General features: G+C 33.9%; 3 protein-coding genes across 3 annotated transcripts; 1 reads left to right on the top strand and 2 right to left on the bottom strand.

Moving 5' to 3' along the window:
• The first annotated feature begins 2174 nt into the window (after positions 1-2174).
• Positions 2175-8660, top strand: LOC145596567 (polyadenylate-binding protein 2-like). Its single transcript, XM_081652747.1, has 6 exons — positions 2175-2488; positions 2591-2693; positions 4396-4466; positions 7132-7323; positions 7419-7549; positions 8307-8660. Exons 1-6 carry the CDS (start codon positions 2348-2350, stop codon positions 8350-8352), a joined length of 684 nt encoding a protein of 227 aa, XP_081508873.1. The 5' UTR covers positions 2175-2347; the 3' UTR covers positions 8353-8660.
• Positions 8661-8828: 168 nt separating this feature from the next.
• Positions 8829-14521, bottom strand: LOC145596566 (metacaspase-1-like). The gene is made up of 5 exons (XM_081652746.1): positions 13964-14521; positions 12532-12862; positions 11992-12112; positions 11647-11850; positions 8829-9079 (listed from the first exon to the last, which is right to left on the bottom strand). Exons 1-5 carry the CDS (start codon positions 14334-14336, stop codon positions 9020-9022), a joined length of 1089 nt encoding a protein of 362 aa, XP_081508872.1. The 5' UTR covers positions 14337-14521; the 3' UTR covers positions 8829-9019.
• A 2849-nt stretch (positions 14522-17370) lies between these two features.
• LOC145597563 (ABC transporter G family member 14-like) lies at positions 17371-22440 on the bottom strand. Its single transcript, XM_081653755.1, has 5 exons — positions 22214-22440; positions 21265-22036; positions 20445-20627; positions 19541-19728; positions 17371-18278 (listed from the first exon to the last, which is right to left on the bottom strand). Exons 1-5 carry the CDS (start codon positions 22325-22327, stop codon positions 17619-17621), a joined length of 1917 nt encoding a protein of 638 aa, XP_081509881.1. The 5' UTR covers positions 22328-22440; the 3' UTR covers positions 17371-17618.
• Positions 22441-23635: the final 1195 nt, after the last annotated feature.

The raw sequence follows: 23635 nt of genomic DNA, 5'->3' as shown, positions 1-23635 counted from the left end.
TAGCATTTCACATTAGCCATAGCTATGGGCATTTGCCATTTTTCTCATGGTCATATATTTAATTGCCCATGAGTGTAGAGCTCCAATTCTCATTTTTTTCCCCTTAATTCTCCTCATGGGCAAAAATATGCCCATGAGTGAGAGTGCTCTTAGCACAAGTTTGGACTTTTCAGGTTTATAGATAGATTTGTTGTAATAAGCACCTATAATTGGAAATCATCACAAATTAGATGGTGCACACTAGTGCATAGTATTCAAAACAACAATCAATGTTTATTGGGGTCAAATTATACGAAGTATGTTTTTTTTTTTTTTTTTTTTTATTTATAATATGTTCTTTTGCTCTTCATGAACGAAAAGAGCATATCTCAATATGAAAAGAATATAACTCATCACTAAGAAAAGAACCAAAATTGATTAAAAAAATGAACCGGGCCGGACTTAAGTATACAAACTGGTGCCTAGAACAGCAAAATAGTATTGGGCTTCTTCGGCTTTTTTGGGCCGAGCTTAAGTATAGGTCTAAAAGTACATGTTTTGCTCCAATCGTTCTTCGTGCTCTTTTTCTTCAATCACTCCTTCCATGCCACCTTCGTTTGATCCTTAATTGTCATTTCTTGTAAAATTTTTATTAGTTAAATTAAAGATCCATTATATACGCCTTCAATTATATACAAGCCACCCCTTTGTTCTTTTTCTCTTTTCTCTCTCCACTCTCTTCAAGGGTTTTAGTTTTCTTAGCCATTTAGGCTGAAAACAGTTTAATTTCTTTAGAAATTAGACTATTTTCAACCCTTTTTCTTTAATTCAATTTAGTTCTTTGTTTTGTTTTACGTTTTGGTTTGTTTGTTTTTTTTTTTCTCTCCATTTGTGAGAGTCTATCCCAATTTTCTAGGTTTTTCTCAATTTTCTGGGATTTTGATTCTCATCCATGGATGGGAATTTTATTTTCAGGGTTCGTATAATAATTGGGAAGGTGATTTGGATTCCTATGGGTCTGGGATTTGTCATCAACTGGTCGATCAAAACATCAACGCAGATTGCGGAGGTCTCAACTTGGAAAGATGCAAAGACATTGAAAATCATTGCTCGCGTCAAGCTTGAAGCGGTGGAGTACGATCTATACCAAATATGCAAATTAGTTATGATTTTGATTGTAAAAGTTATGATATTTTTTCTAAATCCATGGTTTACAGATCTTTATTATTGTAGATATATACCGTATGGCTATGACTTAATGATATAATTACTTTTCGTTCAAAAATAAATAAAATAAAATACACCTTCAATTATCTATGGCCTCTTTTTACTCTATAATTATCCATGGCGAGTCTAAATCTTACTTCTACAATTTTTTTGACTAAAGCCCTAATGGCCACAACCTAGTCATTGGTAAATTTAAGTTCTAAAGCGGTTAAATACAAATTATTAAAAATAATTCGATATTTGCTCGGCCTTCAATAATTAAAACGACATTTTGATTAGTTAGTGATAGGCCAACAATTAGTCAACGTTCGGGGTGTTGGGTGCACCAAGCTATATTTTACGGTGTTGAGGCTAATGTTGCCTTTAATTATTTCACGGAGTATCAAAAGAATTTTATGAAAATTAAATAATAACTATTTATTTGATAACTTTGCTTTCAATACATCATTAATTATGTGGTCAAAGTTATTACATAATATATAGTGTTATAATTCTTTTGAAAAAGTAAGAAACTGGATATACATAAAATAGAATGATAAATTATTAAGCACCGAAACTTCAAATAAGAATAATAACTAGTGTGTCACCCCGGGCGTTGCCCTGGGATGTTACTTTGAGTAATTTTTTTTTTTTTTTTTTGTTATTTATTTTATTTTATTATCATTATTTTTTTATAATAAAGTGTTTGAAGTATTACTAATTTTAAATGTAATATTGAAGAGAATATAAAGTATAATATGTGTCTCTTTGTTTTTGAGTTTGGATGCAATTTTGTATTCTGCATTTAAATACATTTATGTGGAAAAATAGAACATAAATTATTGGTAATTAAGATGGTAAGGCATGTGGTGTTCACTCAAGAAGGTGACACATTGAATAGTCGTGGTGAATCATACCCTACGCTCCTAATTCAGAACTAATATCGCTAAGACATATGTGATGTGGTATATCGTAATCGGTTTTTGCCGATCTTAACCTACTACAAACCCCCCAACTCGATCGTTGAGACCCTCCATTAGTTGTAAACTTGTAATACAAATATACAATACCCTCGAAATATCTAACAACACACACAGATAGTTGAACCTCAAGAGACTTGTCTGACCTCACACAAAAATCTCAAACTCAGAGGAGAGAGAAAATGGAACAACCAGAGCTTCAGTCACCTGAGAACGACGATTATGGCGAAGAAGAAGATGTCGCTGTTTACGATGGCGAGTTTCCCGATGCTGATGTTTCTGACACCGCTGAAATCGATGCTGCTGAAGATCCTAAATCCCAGGTTTTCTTTTTAATTTCAATTTTTTTCCTATTAATTCCCTTTTTTTCTGCTGATTTTTTGCCCTAATTTGTTGTTGTTTTTTGAATTGAATTAATTGAATAGAATCTTGAAGATATGAAGAAGAGGCTTGAAGAACTTGAAGATGAAGCTGGTGCGCTTCGTGAAATGCAGGCCAAGGTTGAGCAGGAGATGGGAGTTTCTCAAGGTGATTGTTTTTTGGAGTGATTAATTTCTAATTTATTGTGGTTTTGCTTTCTTTTATTTTGTAATTTATTTGATTAATTTGGTTATAATTTAGGGTTTTTGCTGATTTTTTGCTTATTGGATTTATTAGCAATTAATATTAGGTGTTACTCTTTAGTATTGTTTTGTTGGGAAAATGATGTTTATTTTTCATTAAAACATAACCTAATTCAAAGGTACTTTTTATTGTTTGGGCATGCAGTTAAGGTACTTTTTATTGTTTGGGCATGCAGTTTATGTACAGTTTATTGAGAATATTTTTATTATGATTGAATTTATTTACTGATCGTGTATTCGTTTGAGCGAGGAATTTGAATTCAATTTAAGATTATGTTTGGTTCACAAAATAACAACTTGAACTGAATTTGTTTTCTAGGGAATTAGGGTCTTAACTTCATTTTCCGCTGTTTTGGTTCCGTGCTATAAAAGGTGGAGGGAAAAGGAAAAAGGGATGTGGAGGAAGCTAAGGGAAAGGGAGGAAAAATGTTGCATTCTTTCTTGAATAAGGGAAATTCTTTCTATCATTGAGAAAAACTGATTTCAACATATGACTTATTTTTTACTTCTTTACTAAACAAACTGAGGATAGTGGGAAAAGTTAATTTTCTCTATTAGGATCAGCCTGAAATTTCAGAGCTGAACATCCGTGGTTAACTAATACCCTCCAAAAGCCTGGTAACCACGAGATTGATGTGACATAAGTATTGCATCTAGTTACTTGCGGAGGATTTGATAAATACTTTGTATGTATTATTTATAGTTTTATGTCCCCTCTTGGCCTTTACCTTATCTGGACAATCTATATAAACCACTTCTAGAGCTATAATTTGTATTTCCTCCATCCCTTTCCGATTGCCCCATATTCCTCTTTGGGGTGCCCCTTTGAGATTGCTTAATGCCATATGATTTTCCTCCCACAAACTCAATAGTCCCCAGACTTCCCACTAACCCATGCACAATTTTTCCTTGCCTAAGACTTAATAAAACGACTTAATAAAGCTGTTAATTAAATAATTAAAAAGACTTAATAAAACAAATTTGTTCTATCAGAATCTAAAAGAAATGGAGTATTACATTATTAATTTCTGTGATAAAGCTGTTAGCTATCGCAAATATCTTGGGTATTTATGGACAGAACTGATCGTAATACTCCCTTCTTTATCCCAAGCAACAATACTATCCTAACAGTACTTACTATGGTTGATAAATTTGGTGTGGTTTTGGTGGGACTGGGAAAGGGGAAGATAAATTTGCATTTACTACCCTAACAAGTTGGCGGGTTTGTTGGCTGTGTGTAATCTTTGAATTTTCTTTGGAATATGGTGTAATGCTTGAACCTCACAATCTTATTTACATGCTAAATAATTTCTTCCATTGTCTGCTAAATTTTATAGCTCCTCAACCCTAAATCTACCATTTAATACCCCCTAATTACCCCCTAATTATTGCAAGTTTTGGAATTGAATTTGAGTTGCTTTAAGAAGCTCTTTTTTGGCATTTGTAAGATCAAATCCTCTAATACAAAGCTTTTGTAATACTTGAAAAGCAATCTATGATTTCTATTTTCTTCTATATTGACATGTTGGTGATCGTTTTTTTTTTCAATGAAATTGGTGAATGTTTTGAATCTTGTTTATTAATTAACTTTATTTTTCTATATGAAGAATCTACCAGTGCTAACCCGACTCAAGCTGAAAAGGAGGAGGTTGATGCCCGTTCAATATATGTTGGCAATGTGAGGCAATTTCTATCTTTTTGGTATCCTTAACGCTCATGCTATTGAAGATTATTTAAATTAAAAAATGTTGCTGTGTGCATGCCTTGGATAATTTTTCAATTAACTGTGTGAATTTTGTTGCATGTTTATCAAAAAATCTTTCTAGTTAAATGTTATCACAAGTATGTAGTTCTCATTGTACATAATTGCATTTAATGATAGATTGCGCTTAATCTCTCTAAGGCCATTGGGTTCTTTGAGATATGCATTCAATAGATTGCTGCTGGGATTATCTCTCCGTCACTTAAGCATCACTACATTTTTACATTTTCATTTTTTGACTCCTCCATTTGCAAATGATAGTCACATAATTGTTTAAGGATATTTAGAATATTGTTACATTTTGTAGGATAAAAATAGATTCTGGCTGGATTTCCTAACATATTTTCACGTCAGCTCTTTGATAGAAGCCCTAGAAGGTTAGGAAGAAATTTTAGGCATGAATATTTTGGTGAAATGGTAGTGGACTCTTTATTTAAGGATTGGGACAATGTGACAATGATTTAAAACATGACGTTGATAAATGATGTATGAGTGATATCCTATGATACTATGACTTGTGAGTATTATTGGTTACCATTGATGTGAAGGAGTTTGTTTTGTAAATGGGACTACTTTCCCTGTCATTTGGTTTTGAGGTTGGATACCTTGTACTGTATGGTAAGGACCATGGATTGTGTGATGGATTTTATGTGAGTCATTTATGGTTTTGGGAAATATTTTAATGTTCTTTTGTTAGCGATACATTCTGATAATCCTTCCAAATTTGGCTTTGTTGTCCAATCTTACACAGTATGTGAGACATTGCATCATTGAGGAACAGCTTATTGCTTCTTACTATTAAATTTGGTGTCTTCTCCCTTCTATCTTCCTGAAGATGTTATTTTTAATGGTTGACGTTAAAGTGCTGTTGTGGCTCTGCTGCTCTGCAGCTTTGAAGTCACTTTTTGTAACCATTAGCTCTTAAGGTAATGACCAATCATGGGGCGGATTTGGAAGAATATCTTGTTTCCATCTACAGTTTTTGCAAATTCGGTCTACTTTAGTTGTGGCATAAGTTACGATTGGTTGTGGGATGGTGGATACAACAAATGTTGTGTACTTGTTGCTGGAACTAATCCTATCTATAGAATTTGCCGGTTTGCATGTTTGATTTGGTACAGTTTGGATTGGGTAGTGTTTGAAAAGGCTAAGGTGATGAGGGTGCTGTATGTAACCTATTCACAAAACACAATTGTGAGGCGCGTTTCGTAAAATGAAAGATTCTATATGTAAAAATTGGTTGCAAAAAGTGGACTCTGATAAAATGAACGCAGCAACTGTGCTTTGCGGACATTCACTGAAAACTGTAGTAATGCCATCAACTTTTGAGGCGTGCTTTTGAACATATATTGAGTAGGATATTTGGGGTGGAAACTGTAATCTGAGTGGGTTCATGTACAGTGCTTTCTTTTCTAATAAGTAGTAACCATTTGATGCATGTGTATAGTTGTCTATAATGTGTTTGTGTTCTATCTCTGAAAACAAGTTTAAGGACTGTGATTCCAAAGGATATTATTTGTGGCAAAGCACAGAAGAGATTCAGCTTCATAAATGGAGGTCAAGTCACTTTAAAGTCATTGATGATAAAGATAATGGATAATCTGTACATAGTGCATGCAGCAAGCCAGCAACTGAAGTGGATTTGATAGGATTCAGGCTCAGTGTAGACCTGGCAATTTTGACCAATACCCTGTCCAAATTACCTGCCTTAAATTAGATCCAAAATTTTAAACTTGATAACCCAACATGGACATGATCCAAACTTTGTTCTTACCTAATAAAATTGATTCAGTGTTTGAATTTGCTGTATTTGACTAATCATATCAACTATTGGCAGTACACTGGAATGTGAACCGAATGGCTAATCACAAGAATTTGGCTGAATTGAGACTTGAGTGAGTTGACAACCCGAACAGCCGAACCAAAACTGATAAAAAAAATGACTGGATGTCATCTCTTTGAGTGAGAAAAAGATGAAAAGGTTTTTTCGTTTCTCGTGCTTTGCCGTGGATAATTGTTATTGGATTGTCCAACTACATTGTCTACATGCTAAAGTATGGGTAAACCAAAACATCTCTCCATAGAATTTTTCTTTTTTTTTAAAAAAAGAAAGAAAAAAAAAAAAAAGCTAAAAGCTTAGGTTTCTATGTTTCATATTTCAATATTTGACCATGTTGTAGGCATATAGCTTCTTGAACTAATTGCTTCTATAGCATTTTAACTGTCAGAAACTAAACCAATATATAAGCTGATCTTACTCCATCCTAGTTCTTATAAGGAGGCTCATTTAAGCATTGTTTTATGCAGTGGTTGCAGACTGCTCTTTCATAAAGAGTGGTTAGTTTAGTTAAACAATAAAAAGAGTTGAATGGCAGTTAGATAAGACATTCAGCTGCTTCAAGAAACTTTACTGTCTAAATTAACAAACTAATTTGGGAAAGTGAGTTATTCAATTGAAGTAGATAAGTTCATAATAGAAGTCCGCAATAGATATGAATCTTGTGGTTTGGTTTTTGTAATATTGATTTGTATTTCTGAATGCTTGAGGAATTTACTCTTACCTTTGTTCATTTGTGTTTAGGTTGACTATGCATGTACACCAGAGGAGGTTCAGCAGCATTTTCAATCATGCGGAACAGTGAACAGAGTGACCATTTTGACTGACAGATTTGGTCAACCTAAGGGATTTGCTTATGTAGAGTTCGTGGAAATGGAAGCTGTTCAGCATGCTGTCTTGCTGAATGAAACTGAATTGCATGGCCGTCAATTGAAGGTATCAATTGTTATATACTTATATGCTCACCATATCATTTTAGTTCTATTTGCAAATGCTGTATTGTAAAAAAACTACTTGCAATTTATGAATAGGTATCTGCTAAGAGGACAAACGTTCCTGGGATGAAACAGTTTCGAGGAAGGCGACCGAGTCCTTATGGAGGCAGAGCAAGGAGGCCATTCATGCCGGGAGCACCTGTTTTTCCTGCATATGGAGGATATGGGTAGGCTATCTTCTGTACTAGTAGTATACATGGATATTTTGTAAATATAAAAATCACCCTCCTTTTTTGGAGGCAATTGATATCTCTTATTTCTACAATCCATGACATGTTTTCCATACTAATTGACCAGATTAGCAAAATTTAAGAGATCTCAAAAGATAAATAAAGAACTTCAACTGTTCATTAGGGTATACCTTAAGAACCTAGAAGCTAAATAGAGAGATATTAAATGTTTAGAAAATGCCAGAGTTAAATGAGGTTTCAGTAGTTGAACAAATCCAATTTCATAAATTCAAGTGGGACTTAGGCTTTGTTCTCTCGAGCTTATTTTTGCTGAACATATGCTTGACTTGGCTTATTTTTTGCTGAACTTACTTAATTTTACTGTAACTTCTACAAATAAATTGAGAACAGATCCTTTAGCGCTTGTTTTCATCTATTTATCATACCCATCTTTGGTCAGCAATTTGTGAAGTTAACCCATGTGTTGCAATTGCTTATCCAATTTGTTGCAATTTGGAAATGTGAAATTTGTAAGCTTTTTTGGAAAGCTATCAGTTCAAGATTTGCCGTAGACTTTTAGTTGAACCTTTCTAAGTGTTATTAGATGCAGCATTTTATAGATTGAATGCAGTCGTTATGTTCCTTTTTTGGTGGGTTTATTTATTTATTTTTTTTCCTTACTGCTGATTTGGTTTTTTCCCCAACTAATTATTAGTTCACACTTCATTAATTTCATTACTTTTTCATTTTGTAGAAGGGCTCCTAGACTCAGGCCTCCAATGCGGTACAGGCCATATTGATAGTCAGGTGGATATTATTTGAAGTTGGAAACAAATTTATTTCATGATTTCAGAATACAAAATTTTACAGCAATCAAAGTGTCACAAACGAAGTCCTTGTAGTCATTATAAATGAAGTGATTGTAAACTATCTTGTATTTTAAGTTTTGGTTGTTAGATTGTGCTTCGATTGCCATATCCAAATTTCGTTAAATGACGCTCATGTAGTTAATCAAGGAAACCACATCAACTGTTGTTTTTAGTGATCCTGAAGGTGTATTGGCACTAGCAGGAAGTGAGAAAACCATTAAAACTGATTTTCGTGTAAACATCCCTGTTTTTTTGTTTTTTGTTTTTTGTTTTTTTTTTTTTAAATTTTATTTATTTATTTATTTTTTACTATCCCTCATTTCATAACTTGCTTCTGCTTGTAGGAGGTTGACATATCTGTCCCAAAAGCACAGAACACTTGGATCATCTTTCCTCTAACAAATACATAAGCTAATTGAGCCATTGCTGGTTATCCATTAATAATTCCAAATTTCCAATGCATTGTACATCCATTAATAATTCCACATTTCCAATGCATTGCGGAAAAAAAATTGGCTACAAATATTTTACAGCATAACATATTACAACAACATCACAGGCTATGCTTAGAAACAATGGTACAAACACTTTATACTTATCATAGTGAAAATGGCTTCCTGTATACATCAAATCCTTCATTCGACGACAACTGTGGTTCCTGCAAGAAAGTAAAAAAGATTAATACTAGAAAATCTAATCTAAAATAACACAATTCACGTAACATAGGAATAAGGACAGTACGTCGAAGAAGTTGATAGAACAAATTACTATATTAAGCAATCAACTCTAGATCCAACACAAGTCACATCAATGCAAATAACCCAGGTATGATAATCAAGTGCAGATTAATAAAAGAATCTAGAGGCCCTAATATATATGAGTACCAAAGTTCACCCATATTTTAAAGCTCTGGATTGAATTGATGATGATAGACGGCATAAACTGGATCTTCTAGAATTTGCATGAATGATATAGCCAAAGAGCTTTCTTGATTGTATCGTCAACATTGATATTATTATTTTTTTCAATGAGACAGTGATAAATATTACAGCTACAATGTGGCGACTCTAAAACTCATGAAATATGCATGCTCACCTTCAATGATTGCAGAATACAGATAACAGACCTAAGATTAACACTTGAGATAAACTCAAGAAACAGCATATACGAAGAGGGATTTTTGCCTAAAGAGTTTACTCGAGCAATTTTTGGAATTGAATAGGCTGCATTAAGAAATCCTTAGTGTTGCACTGTTGCTGAGGGCATTTGAAAGAACTAACAATACTATGTGATTTGCAATAAAAAGGACAAGATGAAAAATGCTAGATTGATCTGTAGTTTTAATGCCTTCAATTGCAAAAATAAGACTGAGATCAACAACAATCACATGAAACTGATTCTAAGGGAGAATCAAGGCAACAAGGCTTAGAAAACTACCAAGTGCCAAAGGAACAAAAAGGTGATGACTATGAATGGTTGGTGTCATCATGAATGAAAAGAGGAAAACAAGGAAAAAGGGGATGGAGGAAAAACTTCAGAAAGATAGAACTTTGGTTCCATGGCGTATTGGGATTACATCACGTCAATCCAAAGTTATACATGGAAAACCAATAAGAGCATTTTCTCATCGAATTGTAAAGTTGGAGACATGAATTCTGAATTCAGTCATAAAAATTGGTTCTTGTACTAACATGGTCTATTTAGTTTTATTTATTTATTTTTATGGTTCAAAAATTTCTACAGTGACTCAAATATACAAGTACTATTTTAAAGTATATAAGCTTTGAGCTTGCAGAAGTTTCTCTCAGTGATAAACAAAAATTGTTTATTACTGAGAGAAACTTGTCTTTTCTGTATAAGCTTTGATGGTTAGAGTAAAGATCATTATTTCTGACATTGGAGACTAGGAGTATACTATTTTTTTTTTTTTGGCAGTCACACCAATGGATGCATGCAACTTACTTTTTGGAAAACCACGATTTTTCAACAAGAACTACATAAAAGGGCATGAGAATACCTACCCTTTGCAACACAAGTAAAATTAGATCGCTCTTAAGCCAATGGATCCTAGTAGGCTGAATCTATAAGGCACAAAGATAAGAACAAACAGTTTGTTCTTGCATACTGAAATGTGAAAAAAGAGAGCAAGAAAAGGAGCAAATATGTGGGAACAAGAATTTGAAGTGGTAAATGCGATCATCATGTGTAATTTGACTGTTATTGTGACACAGCAACATGGTTCCATGTTCCTGCTTGACAACAACAATAGACATGTGATGAAACAATTGAGTGAAGGGTTGTAATTTTGCAGGAGATTTATGAGTGATTTTCGGCTCAAATCTGTGGCACAATCTGATTCCAAGAAGGGGAGGATGAATATGATGCGGTCACATTGAGCATATAATTGTACATGAAGACTAAGTATATCTCTTGAACTGTTACATTTTGTGGCTAGCTAAGCTAATGAACCGTAGTTTTACTTCGGCTTCATATGAGCCTATATTGGCAGTAATACATGTTCATAGATAAGAGGAAGGTTGGGAGGTAATATTGGATTGATTTGAAGTCCAACACCAGACTATACACGTTTGTGCAGAATTTTTTAGGATCTTGTTTTTCTGACTTTCTTCGCTTATATACGATAGTTTGAGAGAAAATCAGATCTTAAAAGGTGTTTTTTTTTTTTTTTTTTTTTTTTTTTTTTTTTTTTTTGAAAAAGAATTAGTTCTAATTTAAGTTTATTTCCTTAATGTTCTTAGGATTCCTACAGTCCTATTAGTATATTGACAAGAAGTTCACTAAAACATAATAAAATTTCTATAGGAAGCATGTTTGGCTTTCTTCTTAAGTTTCATGAGTGGGCTAATTTAACAATTTTTGCATTAGTGAAGGTATTTGTAAGTTCTGTTTCTAGAATTATAGATCACGGTAAGTATAACCTTAACCCAACCTGAATTGAAGGTGAGTGCAGCCTAAATATTAGAGGAAAATGAATTACTCTTGTCAGAAAAGTCCTAATTGGAAAATCTATTGTTTCTGAACACATTATGCTAGCAACCAAAAGGTAGTAGTATGGGGAAGCAACACAGAGAAATACTACCATAGTAAGTGAATAATAGTTTGCAAATCCTGAAACATCAGGATTTTGTTTTTTTGTTTTTTTTTTTTTTTTTTTTGGGTTGTTGTTGTTTGTTTGTATGTTTATCTTGTAAAGAAAACTAGTACCTGTCTCAATCCAGCACCACTTCCTCCAGTCAAAAGCATGGTAAGGAGAGATGTAACGACACCACCTCCAGAAGAAGTATCAGTATTGCGGATGGCAGCCCGCATAGCATTAAGCATGCTCCCATAGGTACTTGCATGTCCTCTCTCAATTGCCTGAATGAAACAGTAAGTCATAGCTCCAGTTGAAGTCACCTTTGATAATGCCTGCATACAGCACACCCAAAATTTAATAATTCCAGTCAGAAACGTTACTTTCTCACCTCCTATATGCGGTATTATAACATTAGAAACTTTGAAACAGATTAAAGTATGTGAAGACAGGAAGACATGATCAATGCTTCTTACCGAAGTATCAGCAGATGTTTGATCATCGTCACAGCCACTGAAGGAGTAAACCTCTCCACCACTAGTACCTTTCCATCTACCTGACCTAGGGCGATGGTCCTCCCATACATACTGCCCACTCCTGCCATAATTAACCTGTTAGATCAACTGCTTATACTACAATTTGCATTGGTTTTCGTTTGATGTCATAACTCATAAGGCCCCATTACCTCATATTTACCACATTGTTCGATATTTTCTTAAGAACACCACCTGTTATGTTACAGTTTATGATCTACAACCTTTTGTACTGGATAATACGAAGTACTATGTACCCCTTGCTTTAAAATATCCAATCTCTTAATATCCAGTTAATCAGGGCATAATAATTAGTATTATAATTGGTAAGAATACGAGGGTTTATTTATATGCAGCCTTGGCAAATTACTGTAATGCTTTATTGCTTTTCAAGTTGCGGGTGGATTCTCTGAAAATCGAAACAAATAGATGGTAAAACTGTAAAAATGACTTGCAAGTGGTTAACATAGCAGAAAGACTAACCCATTCATCCTGCAAAGAAATGGCAGGTCCAACATGGTGCCACTATGGCAAGCATCAATAATAGCATGGAGCTTAGCACCGGGAGGAAGAGGCTTAACAATTGTGTCATTAATTTCATCATCTACGATCATCCCTTTGGTTACAAAGTCCATGGGACAGAGGGTCTCGTCGTAGCCATCCACTTCATCTCCATTGTAGTTCCGCTGTTGTGAACCATGCCCAGAAAAGTGAAATACTAGTGAGTCACCTGCACGACATCCTGCTACAAGCCAAGCCATTGCCATTCTGATATTTTGTTTGGTAGGAATTCTGTACGGATCCCTCTCTTCTTCTGCAAAGTAGCTTTCAAAAGGGGAATTAGATTGTATGTTAGCAGCCTTAGCTTTCAAAAATATCGATTTCTCATTGGGTAAATTGTCTGATTTTTTAGCCTACTGCCTCTTAATCATGGAGAAATAAGGTGGTGGTAAATTGTGATTAAAAGTAATCAAAACGAAAAAGGTTACAGCAGGTACCAAGAATCCTAACTATCAAGATGCATTCCTTATCCTTTGCTAATAGATACATATGCCTATTCTCGACTCCACAAGAGATTCTAGGAGAAATGAATCGTAATACTACCTTTGTTTCATATCATGTGAAATAGAGGCCTTGACATGAACTCCTAGACAAAATTTGTTTGTGATTGTTAAAATGTTAAATGGAACGACATACACAGAGATGCATCAGCATCATGCATGTGACGAGGAGAGAAATAGAGAGAAATGACAACTTTAAAAAAAACATTTGTTGCACATAATGTTGTATAGAAGGTGTTTTTAATATATGTTGCACATAACATGAAATAGAGGTAGTATTTACTTTAATGAGTGTACAAATCTAACGCCTTGATCTTAAAAAATTCTGAAATAACAAGTTAATGCCCTAAATGTTCAGATAAGTTCTGAAACCGGCAAATCAGGTTAAAAAAAAAAAAAAAAAAAAAAAAAAAAAAAAAAAAAAAACCTTTGTTTTTCAATCTGTTATAATCATATTCTAAAGATAGTTAATTGTGTCCATTGTTGAAAGATCTTGACTAGGCAAACCCAATTTAATAATATCCTACGCTTTGATCAACTCACATTTCTAACACCTTACTAAATAAGGAAGAAACTTTTGATTTTATTTCACCAAAAATCAGTTTTTGATTTGTTCCTTGAAAATTCTCAATTACAATAGCTACTCCACAATCAATCAAATCCGAATAATCAATGATCAAGTAAAAATACCCAAATGAAAGATCATACCCCAAATTAAAAACCCACAAAAATAGCATTAAATCTACCATAATTAAACGAAAAAAACCAACAATATACAAAAATACCAAAAACAGAAAATACCCAAAACAAAATTGCAATAAGAGAAGAATAAATTGAGGGAAAAAGAGTGATACCAGTAAGCATAAGAATCTCAGTTTCTGGGAATTTAAACCGATTCATAAGCAAAAACTTCATACATTTAGCATCATTAATACAACCCTTTAGCTCATATCTTGAATTCCTATATGTAATCCCAATGATCACCGCCTTCTTCCGCCCGGCAATAGACGGCGCCGTAATAGCTCCGTGGTAGGCTGGAGGTGGCACAACAGGGGCACGGTGCGGCGGAGGATAGTAGGAATGAGGCGGAGGTGGGCCGGGTGGGAGCGAGCGAGGATCATGGTGGATGCGAGTGATTGCGTGGCAAATGGCGCATCGGATTGAATTAGCGCCAGGGGGGAGTTGGAGGGGTGTCTTGCAATTTGAGCAGTCTACTAATAAAGGCATGTTTTGTGGTGTTTGTTATTATTAGTTGATGGAATAATAACGTCGTTGGGGCTTGTATGTGGTCAGACTCTCTCGATTTTTTTTTTTTTTAACAATACGACCACGGGGGTTGGTGGGGGGATGGTGTTGGGAATTGTGGAGGGGAGGATGGAGAAGAATAAGAAGAAGGTGGTGGAGAGAGTCAACGGGAAGGAGGGTGGAAGGAAAGGAGGGAACAAAGTTTTGTAAGGTACGCATCTTATAGTTGATTTGGTTGGAATGTTATGATGTTTTGTTTTTTTGTAATATAGTGTATTTGGATTCTTTTGGGTGGGTGGGTGGGTGGGTGGATGGGTCAAATATGTTAAATAGGAGTATAATATGTGACTATGTGTGATCTAGTCAACGTTTAAAAAAAAGAAGAAGCAATGCTTGGATACTCGGTTTGTGACTTTGTGTTCTTTCCTTTTTGGACCTGGTCTGATTTACTGAACTAAGGGGTTGTTTGGCAATCGGCGGTTGGCTGTTGGTTGTTGGCTTGTTTGCTTGACTTGTTTGACTAGCTGGAAGTATTAGTTGTATGGGGTTGGCTTTTTAAGTTATTGTGTAAGTCGGCTGTTTACAAAAGTGTTTGGTAAAATTATTAATGGTTGTTAGCTGTTTATTAGTGATAAAGTGGGCTAACAAACCAAAAGCCAATCCAAAAAGCTACCCTTATTAGCTTTTGGCAGAAAAGCTAGCTTAAAAGCCAACAAAAAAGCCAACTATCAAACATATTTTTTGGCTGTTTGACCTAACTAAAAAGTCAAAAGCCAAAAGCTAAGCAAAAAGCCAATTGCCAAACACCCCCTAAATATTTTATGAGAGGAGGAAATTAGGAACTGAACTGAATTTAAGCTGAAGAGAACATGCTCTTTGTGTCTTTAAATGTTTTAATGCTTCATTCGTTTTTGATTATTTGACATGTTTGGACTTTAACGTTGTTAGAGTATGTCTTGAATCAACTAGCTCCTTTCGAATGATTATCACGAGAGTCTTGCTGCTATTTGGTAAGTCGGGGTCCAGGTCGGGACAACAAGCCTTAAGGGGCTTGGGAGTGCAACGTGGCCATAGGTTTATGGGGAATGTTCAGAAACTTATGGTATCTATTATTTCATTTTTTATAGTTGACACACTTTGACTTTTGAAATATTCACAAACAACACTTGAACTAACTTTTGTGATTTATAGCTACGATAAAATATAGTCATGTGAGATCTAGTTTGAATTGTATCAATGTAAATTTTGTTAATATCTATTTTATTTAATTTTACAATGATAAACGAAATGTCTAAAAACAACGGAGGTAGTATATAGGCTATGTTTTTTTTTTTTTTAGGACCCAACTTTGGCCTATTTGCAAGAGCACTACATAACTCTCTTAGGGTTTAACCTAGCCACTATCATGCAATCTTTACTTTCCTCTAGATCAATAAAGCACTCCCCTCATTTGTTCGTGGAAGTACTTAAGTTATTGTTAGTGAACCACATAATGTGTTTTTCTTTGTTAATTTCTTCAATCTTTGTTGCATCTATTATTAACAAACACTAATTTAGAGATTTTGAAAGTAAATAAGTTTATAAGCCAAAGGCATTAGTTAATAGGAAACAAATCAAAGAGAGAAGGCTTTAAAATGGTCAAACTAGTCGTTATACTATTCCCCACAACCGAAAGCTTGACCATTAATCAAGATAAGAGGTGGTGAAATCTAATTTTATGTCTTTTATGGATGACATTTTAAAAATGTTTTCAAGGAATGGTAAAATCATAAAGTAATGTTTTAAGGGTTGGTAAAACACTAAAACCGTAAAATGTAATTAATCCATAAAATTATGACAATTGGTATAAATAAAGGTAATAAAAGGCTGTCTCTTGGTTGGGCCTACTTATCTTTGATATTAGTCCAGCCCAGCTAAAACTAATTTCGTTGAGTGGAAGACTGAAATAGTAGTGAAACTTAGTACAGGTTATAAGAAGCCAAGAAGGTCTTGGTTGGGCCTACTTATATAAATATATTCGAAATGTTTATCTTGTAATTCATGATATTGTTGGAGGGAGTTCGTTATTACTTAAACATATACAAAGTTTTTAGTACTTCGTTTGTTTAACACCTAAAAATTTGTTGGTATGTTTCATCGTTTCATGCATGTAACTATGTAAGTAATGCAGGATTATATACAATTGTTACAAAGACTTTTCAGTATGGCAAAATGAGCACAATTTAGTTGACATAAGAGATTATTATACACCTACTGGCTGCTGCACGCACATTATAAGAATCAGCGCAATTTAGATAGTTTAAGTATATACAAGAAAAGAGATGAGTAAGACTCTTGCCCATATTGTTCCATAGCTTTTGAATCTATCGCATCCAACTAGGCGGAGGGCCGGGGGGCTGATTGGGGTTGCGTTCCCGCCCCCCAACCAAAAAAAAAAAAATGTCATAAATGAATGAAGTAGTGGGATTTTATTGGTTTGGGATTTGATTCTCTATATATAATATCTCAAATAACATTCCACTCTTTTAAATTAATTAAATACGAATAGAACTTTCATGTAACTTTTATCTCTTCCACACATTTTTTTTTTGGCTCCATAATACAGTAAATTGCACCATTTATTAATTTCACAATTCCGCACACACATGCATATATTAAAACTAACAAAAAACAAATTATGAAGATTAAAATTTAAATGTAGCATATTCTAATACTTAATGGTTCGATCTATTTTTCTTCTTGAACCTAACATGCATGTTGAAAAAAAAAAGAGAAACATGTGTACTTAAAGGGCGTTGAGAATTTAAAGATGATTAGAATTACATGGTTGGAAAAAAGTTGAAGGTAAATTAATTGGTAATTAGACTATATTGAAAAAAAGTCGAAGGTAAATTAATTGGTAATTAGGCTATATTGAAAAAAAAGTTGAAGGTAAATTAATTGGTAATTAGACTAATATAGTGCATCAAAACAATTGCTAGGTAAAAATGCTTATAGTAGTCCATAGTACTTTAGTACGTATAAATGATCATAAGTAGTACCATTTCATTTCTATAGGAGTACTTACCGCCAAAATTATGATTTTCCTGTCTAAATTACAATTATTCTTCAAGTGAAAGAAAAATGCACGGAGTAAACCCTTGAAGTTGTCTAAGTAATAAAGCACTACTCCATTCATATAAATCTCATAGTTTGATCCTCGGGTGTATAATAGACATGTCCCCAAAAAGACATATATATACTTTCTTGCCACTACATAAAAGTTCACCTCATGCGTACTCGTTGTAATGCTAAGTAAGCAACTATTCTATAGCCCACCAACATTAGTCCCAAGACACAAACATCCATCCACAAATGATTGAGGCCCATTGATTTTACAGCAGGAACATCAATAACTTTGCACCATTCCCATTTTCCCATCTTCATGCAAGGGTATGTATCATCTTCTTGGTATTGTACACCAAGGAGCAACTTGTAACAATAGTAGCTATAACTCAAGTACTTAAGCCACACAATAAAAGGAGGGATTTGTTGAACATAGTAGCCTCCGGCGATTAGGAACACTAGGGTTGTGACCGAAGCCAAGGTGGTTGCCGGTTTGATGTCCATTAGTATTGCACCTATTGCAAGACCAAGGCTTTGAGCCACCAAAACATTGTAAAGGACAACAATGAGAGAAAGAACAAAGATGATAGGGTTTGGCTTTAGTCCACCCATCCAATATATTATGAAGACAAAGGCGGTTGGTAGGGCTAACTCCAAGGGTAAGTCTCCTATTGTTCTTGCTAGAAAGTATGAGGAGAGCTTATACATTCCTGATGTGCGTTCCTTGATTAGCATCCTTCGTTCTTGTGGAAATGTGAAAACCGCATTGTATAAGGGGTAAAAACCCCAAAATACGGAAAAGAAGAAAATCAATGCAACCTACACAATATTGATAAGATATAATAGTCAGATAATCATATAAACTTAAATAAATATATGGTTCATCAACGAACAATTAAAATGGTGGTGCTCATAAGTTTATGTGTGCTTAACGCTAAGCTAGTGCATTTCATGCGTTATTCACACATAGGTTTAAGAACACCATAATCGATACTCTTAAACAAGGTACACCTGGTTGTATGAGATAATTCGTTGAGAAAGGTAAATCAGAAGCACCTTATCAAAGTATAAATGATTTACCACTTTATATCTTAAACAACTTTCACTTCTAAGCTTACATAAAGTAACTTTATTGTGCTTTTTTCATATAAAAAAATTAACCTTTCAATTCCCACTACAAGTACATAAACTACATGACTTTTAGTACTGAGTAGTAAAAGATGAAAAATCTAAATCACATGCAATTAGTGGTGGAGGTTAAATCAAATCTATCAATAAGCCTAAAGTGACAAATAAATTGATGTAGAATAAAGTAAAGAAATAACAAAAATAAAATCTTTAATAGTTAATATGGAGGTACAAGAATCAATATAAAGATTACATAATCTAATACTAAAAGGGAAATTCATTAATTTTGATTATTGCTTTAACTTATTATTATCTCCAATCTTAAAGTAAGATGCTGTGTTTGTTTTAACAATAAAATTCACTAATTTTTATTATTACTTTATCTAATTTCGTACTCGTAAAGTCGTATTAAGTAAGGCATAATTAGTAGCTAGATTATCTTAAAAAGTAAATTTAATAAAATTATTATCTTATAACTTTGCTGATAAGCTTCTTTATTAGAACACAATAGTTAAAGCTGTAAATTAGTTAGACCACTAAGTTTTCTTTGTCCTATAGTAGTATAATTCCATAACAATATTAGTTTGTGGTATGTACCTAAGGGCTAAGTCCTAAGATGTAGATGAAAGAAGTCTTTAATATCTAAAAAGAAATTGGTGGATATCGGACCCTAAGTCTATTATCTAGATTAAAGTCAGTAAGAGAGCTAGTCGACTGCTCTAACTTTTTTTTTTGGTGTTTAGAGAACCTCAAGGGCGAGTAATAAGAATTGATCTCATGCAGGATTCCCTGAAACCAGAAGGGAAGCTCTAACCACCTGAGCTATCCCTCATTGCTCTAACTTCTTATACCAATTGAGTATCGAACATACTCGTGATGGTGATGTGTAATCTCTACAAACATGATATGATACAAAAATTTACAAAAATGGAATTGAAAGAAAGGTAGCTTACTCTATCTTCAATGTGGGATTCTGGGGTGTGCCACCAAAGGAGCCCACCAAGGGTGGCAACACTTAAGACCTGGAAGATTCTGAGCCTATTAAATGCTTCAAATCTCCTTTCTTTCATCCCTCTCTGTAGCAATACTTTGAATTGGTGCCACCAGCTTGTGCACCATTGTTCACCTTTTGTGTCTTTCCCTAATTATCATAATAATTTGTGATTAGATAACACATAATTACAAATAATGCCTAATCAAAATGATAGGACATTATTATTACTATAGTACTATAATTAATGTTATTATTCATATTTACTCTTTCATAATAAAAAATTTGTAAAAAAGTTAATTACAAATGTGCTATTAAATAAATAATACTGACCTCTTTCGTTCTGTTCTTTCTTTATATATTTATTGTTTTTTTTTTTTTTTTTTTTTTTTAGTTTTGTACGTGCTTATATGTTCTACCTACTTTAATTATATTTTTGCCATATCTCATTTACCATCTTAACCCCCTTCCACAAGAATTGCACCTTTCCACACATATTCTTTATATTATATTAACCTTTTTCTTAATTAAGGTGACTATAATGAGATTGTTTTTCATTCATGCCATGTAATTTAATTATATTTACTAGTTCTAACTTTCAGCTTTATAAGTATGTTAATAACAGGTTGTTACAGTATTACTTATTTGTGTCAGAAACATATATGTGTCCAAGTGTCAGTAGTCTTTCAATTAAATATTTTATAAACTAATAAATAAACACGGTCTACGACACAAGTACTTAAATGTAACTAAAAAAACATAGGGGAGTGGCTTAGGTAATATACTTCTTAATCATTATTATAATTATGCATGCCCATTATTAACTAATGTTTTAAAGGAATAAAGTAAGTAAAAAAGTTATATACTTGTTGTGTTAGATGCATCTTTCTTCCAACCGTAATTAGCCGTTTCCAAATTGCAAAGTTCAGTCTTCAATCTTGTTGATATATTCTTTTCATAAGCAGAAATTAGAGCTTCCCTCACTTGTTTCTTTTCTTGCTCCATATTTTCACCTGTCTCCATTGCATGCTTCGACTCCGGCCCAATTCCTAAAAAAAATAAAAAAATTATATTACAATTAATAAAGAAGAAAAGAAGATTAACTTTTAACACAACTTGTTAATAGTGTAATTAGCACTTTTTATTTGATTTCTAGTACAATTATGACATGTCAAGCATTACTTAGACAATCTTGGTTGAAGTATAAAGTGAAGCAAGTAAAGGTGAAAAGGAAGTTTTAGACTTAGTCACCTTGAACTTAATCATGTTGCTTGTCTATACATGTTTAATTATATATAACTAATTAAGGTTAATTAATGAGAGATTATCATGATATATGTTAGCACATTATAAACCTTAGCACCAAACAATGGGTGGGGTCACCATTATATTATTTGAAGGTAAGTGGGCTAGTCCTAATTCTTTCTTCCACTTCCACATTTATAAGTAAAGTTACAATGATGATAAATCATGATCACTTCCACCACTTTGAGGATAGTATAGTAGGCCATAAAGCTTACCCCAATCATAATACAAGTACTATTATAATTATTGATCCTCCCTTTTATCTAATATATCTACTTTAATTGTTAAGATTAGTTGAGTGTAAATATTATCTTAAAATATAATTTGTAACTAAATTAACTTAAGTTAAGTTAAAATGTACAAAAGTTTATGTTGGCTTACCACTAGCGAGGTCGAGGAGAAGATCGGCAGGGTTAATTGTCAAGGAGGTGGAAAATCCGACAGAATTGAAATATTCTAGAGCAGAGGAGGCAGACCCGTAGTAGATAGGTCTGCCCTCGGATAGAAGTACCACCTTGTGGAACATGTGGTATAGACGACTAGATGGTTGGTGGATAGTGGTGATTACAGTCCGTCCCCCCTCAGCTAGACCCTTAAGGGTGATCATGATTCTTAAGGCTGTGGTTGAATCAAGGCCCGAAGTAGGTTCATCTAATAACATTAGGCTTGGGTTAATCAACATCTCCTGGCCTATGCTAACCCTCTTTTTCTCTCCTCCAGAGATACCCCTCACCAATGGGCCTCCAATCATACTATTTCTTACCCGGCCCAGGCCCAACTCTGCTACCACGCGTTCCACCTGGCTCACTTTGACTTCGTGGGCCAGGGCGCTTGGTAGCCTTAAAAGAGCTGTAAACAATAAGGTTTCAAATACTGTGAGGTGAGGATATAGCACATCATCTTGAGCAACAAAGCCTGTACGTCTCTTTATTGTACCGGAGAAAGGTTGGCCGTTGTAGGTGATTTTACCGCTTAGTAACTTGCCACCAATCCTTCCGCCGAGGGCGCTTAGTAGGGTGGTTTTACCGCTACCGGAAGGCCCTAGCATGGCTAGGATCTCTCCCGGACATACCACGCCACTAACACCATTAAGGATGGTCTTTTCCTTGCATTTTTTACCTTGCAACTTTACCTTGTACACCACTTCTTCAAACTAAAAAAATGAAAAAAAAGGCAAAAAAAAGTAGGCTTAGTAGAAACGTTTAGTAGAAGTAATGAACACAACAAAGACATGCTAAACATACATACACAAACTATATCTATTTTTCATACGTAAGAAATTAAGAGAGACTGTTTCCAGTTGACCCGAAAGAAGGATAGAATGAAAAACCTTTAAAGCGATGGGGAAAACGGGTTCCAACATCGTGGGAAGATCTTGGAGAGTTGTATTATTGTTATTACAGCCGTTATTCTCCGGCTTTGGTGCTATGCAATTGAAGGGCATAAGTGGTTTCTTAGGATGATTTGTGTAATAAGTTGTTATTTAATTTGGAGATTATTAGTGGAGGGAATAAGAGAAAAAGGAGAGAAAGAAAGAGTTTGAGAAGGTGTTTGTTAAAAAACAAATTGGTGTTGGATGTCCAAAGTGAGGAGAGGGACAAATGTAAGTATATATAGTGAGAAAATGAGAAAGGAGGCGCCAAAGAGGATTGCTTTGTTTATTAGTTTGTTGTATTAGAGTTTATTGCTAAAGAGAGTGTCACCTAAGTTATGTTTATTCTAGTCTTGCTTATGGGTTCTAATTGGGTCCTTACGAGTCATGACAACCTTTTCGTATAATACTGTTTAAAGTAGCAACAGGTTGTTTGGATCGGGTTTGGCTCAAGTTAGTTTTCTTAACAAATTAGCTAAGGTAAAAGTCATTTACTTCAATGCCAACTAAGGAAGAACTTTATCAATTTAGTGTTCCCTCCATATTTTATTACTTGTTTTATTTCTTCAATGCCAGCTAATGTTAGGACTTCTCTAATTTAATACAATCTTAAGTCAAATAAGATTGTTCTTTTTTAATAATTATTAATTAATATATGTCGAACTGTGATAGTTTTCGGTCATGGTCATAATCGGACTTTAAATTTTGGATACAATTAAGGACTGAATCGAATAATTAGATCTGATAATGAGATACGTGGGTCACTTCTAGTTGTACTACAAAACCCATTAGTTATAGTTAGTGATGACATTGATCTCATTCCAATGTTAACTTTTGATTTTAATTAAGTCACCCTAGGACCCTTTGCTTTTGCTTAATAGGTGCAAAAAAAAAAAAATATTCTTATTCATCAACATTTATTCAAATAATCTTCTATATCGAATTTTCGGCCCCAAGAACAACACTTCTTTCTTTTTAGCCGAAAGGTTAATATTAGGCTAAAACATGTAACAATGTAAACATTTTATTCCACATGATTATTAGAATCCACTAGATTTTTTTATCTTAATCAATTAATAGTGATAAGTTTATCTCTTTGTATTTTGTTATCTTTCCTTGATCAATCACTCTACCACCTTTTGCCTCTAATTCTTTGTCTCAAAATATTCTTTTGTTTGTTCACTCTTCCATTATATTCTTAAGTCAATGTCAAAAATTTCAGCCTCGTGTTTCAAAGCTAGGTTATTGTTAAAGCTAAACCAATTCGTGTGAATGGTGTGATGTATAAGAGCATACAATGAATATCCATTGTAGTACTACTTGCTAGATATTGATTTTTATGTAGATAATATATATAGTTGGAATGCTATTTTCAAAAGA

This window comes from Chenopodium album, chromosome 20 (assembly GCF_948465745.1).
Source record: "Chenopodium album chromosome 20, dcCheAlbu1.1, whole genome shotgun sequence".
NCBI classification, from domain to species: Eukaryota; Viridiplantae; Streptophyta; class Magnoliopsida; order Caryophyllales; family Amaranthaceae; genus Chenopodium; species Chenopodium album.
This window is presented reverse-complemented; position numbering and strand designations above follow the sequence as displayed.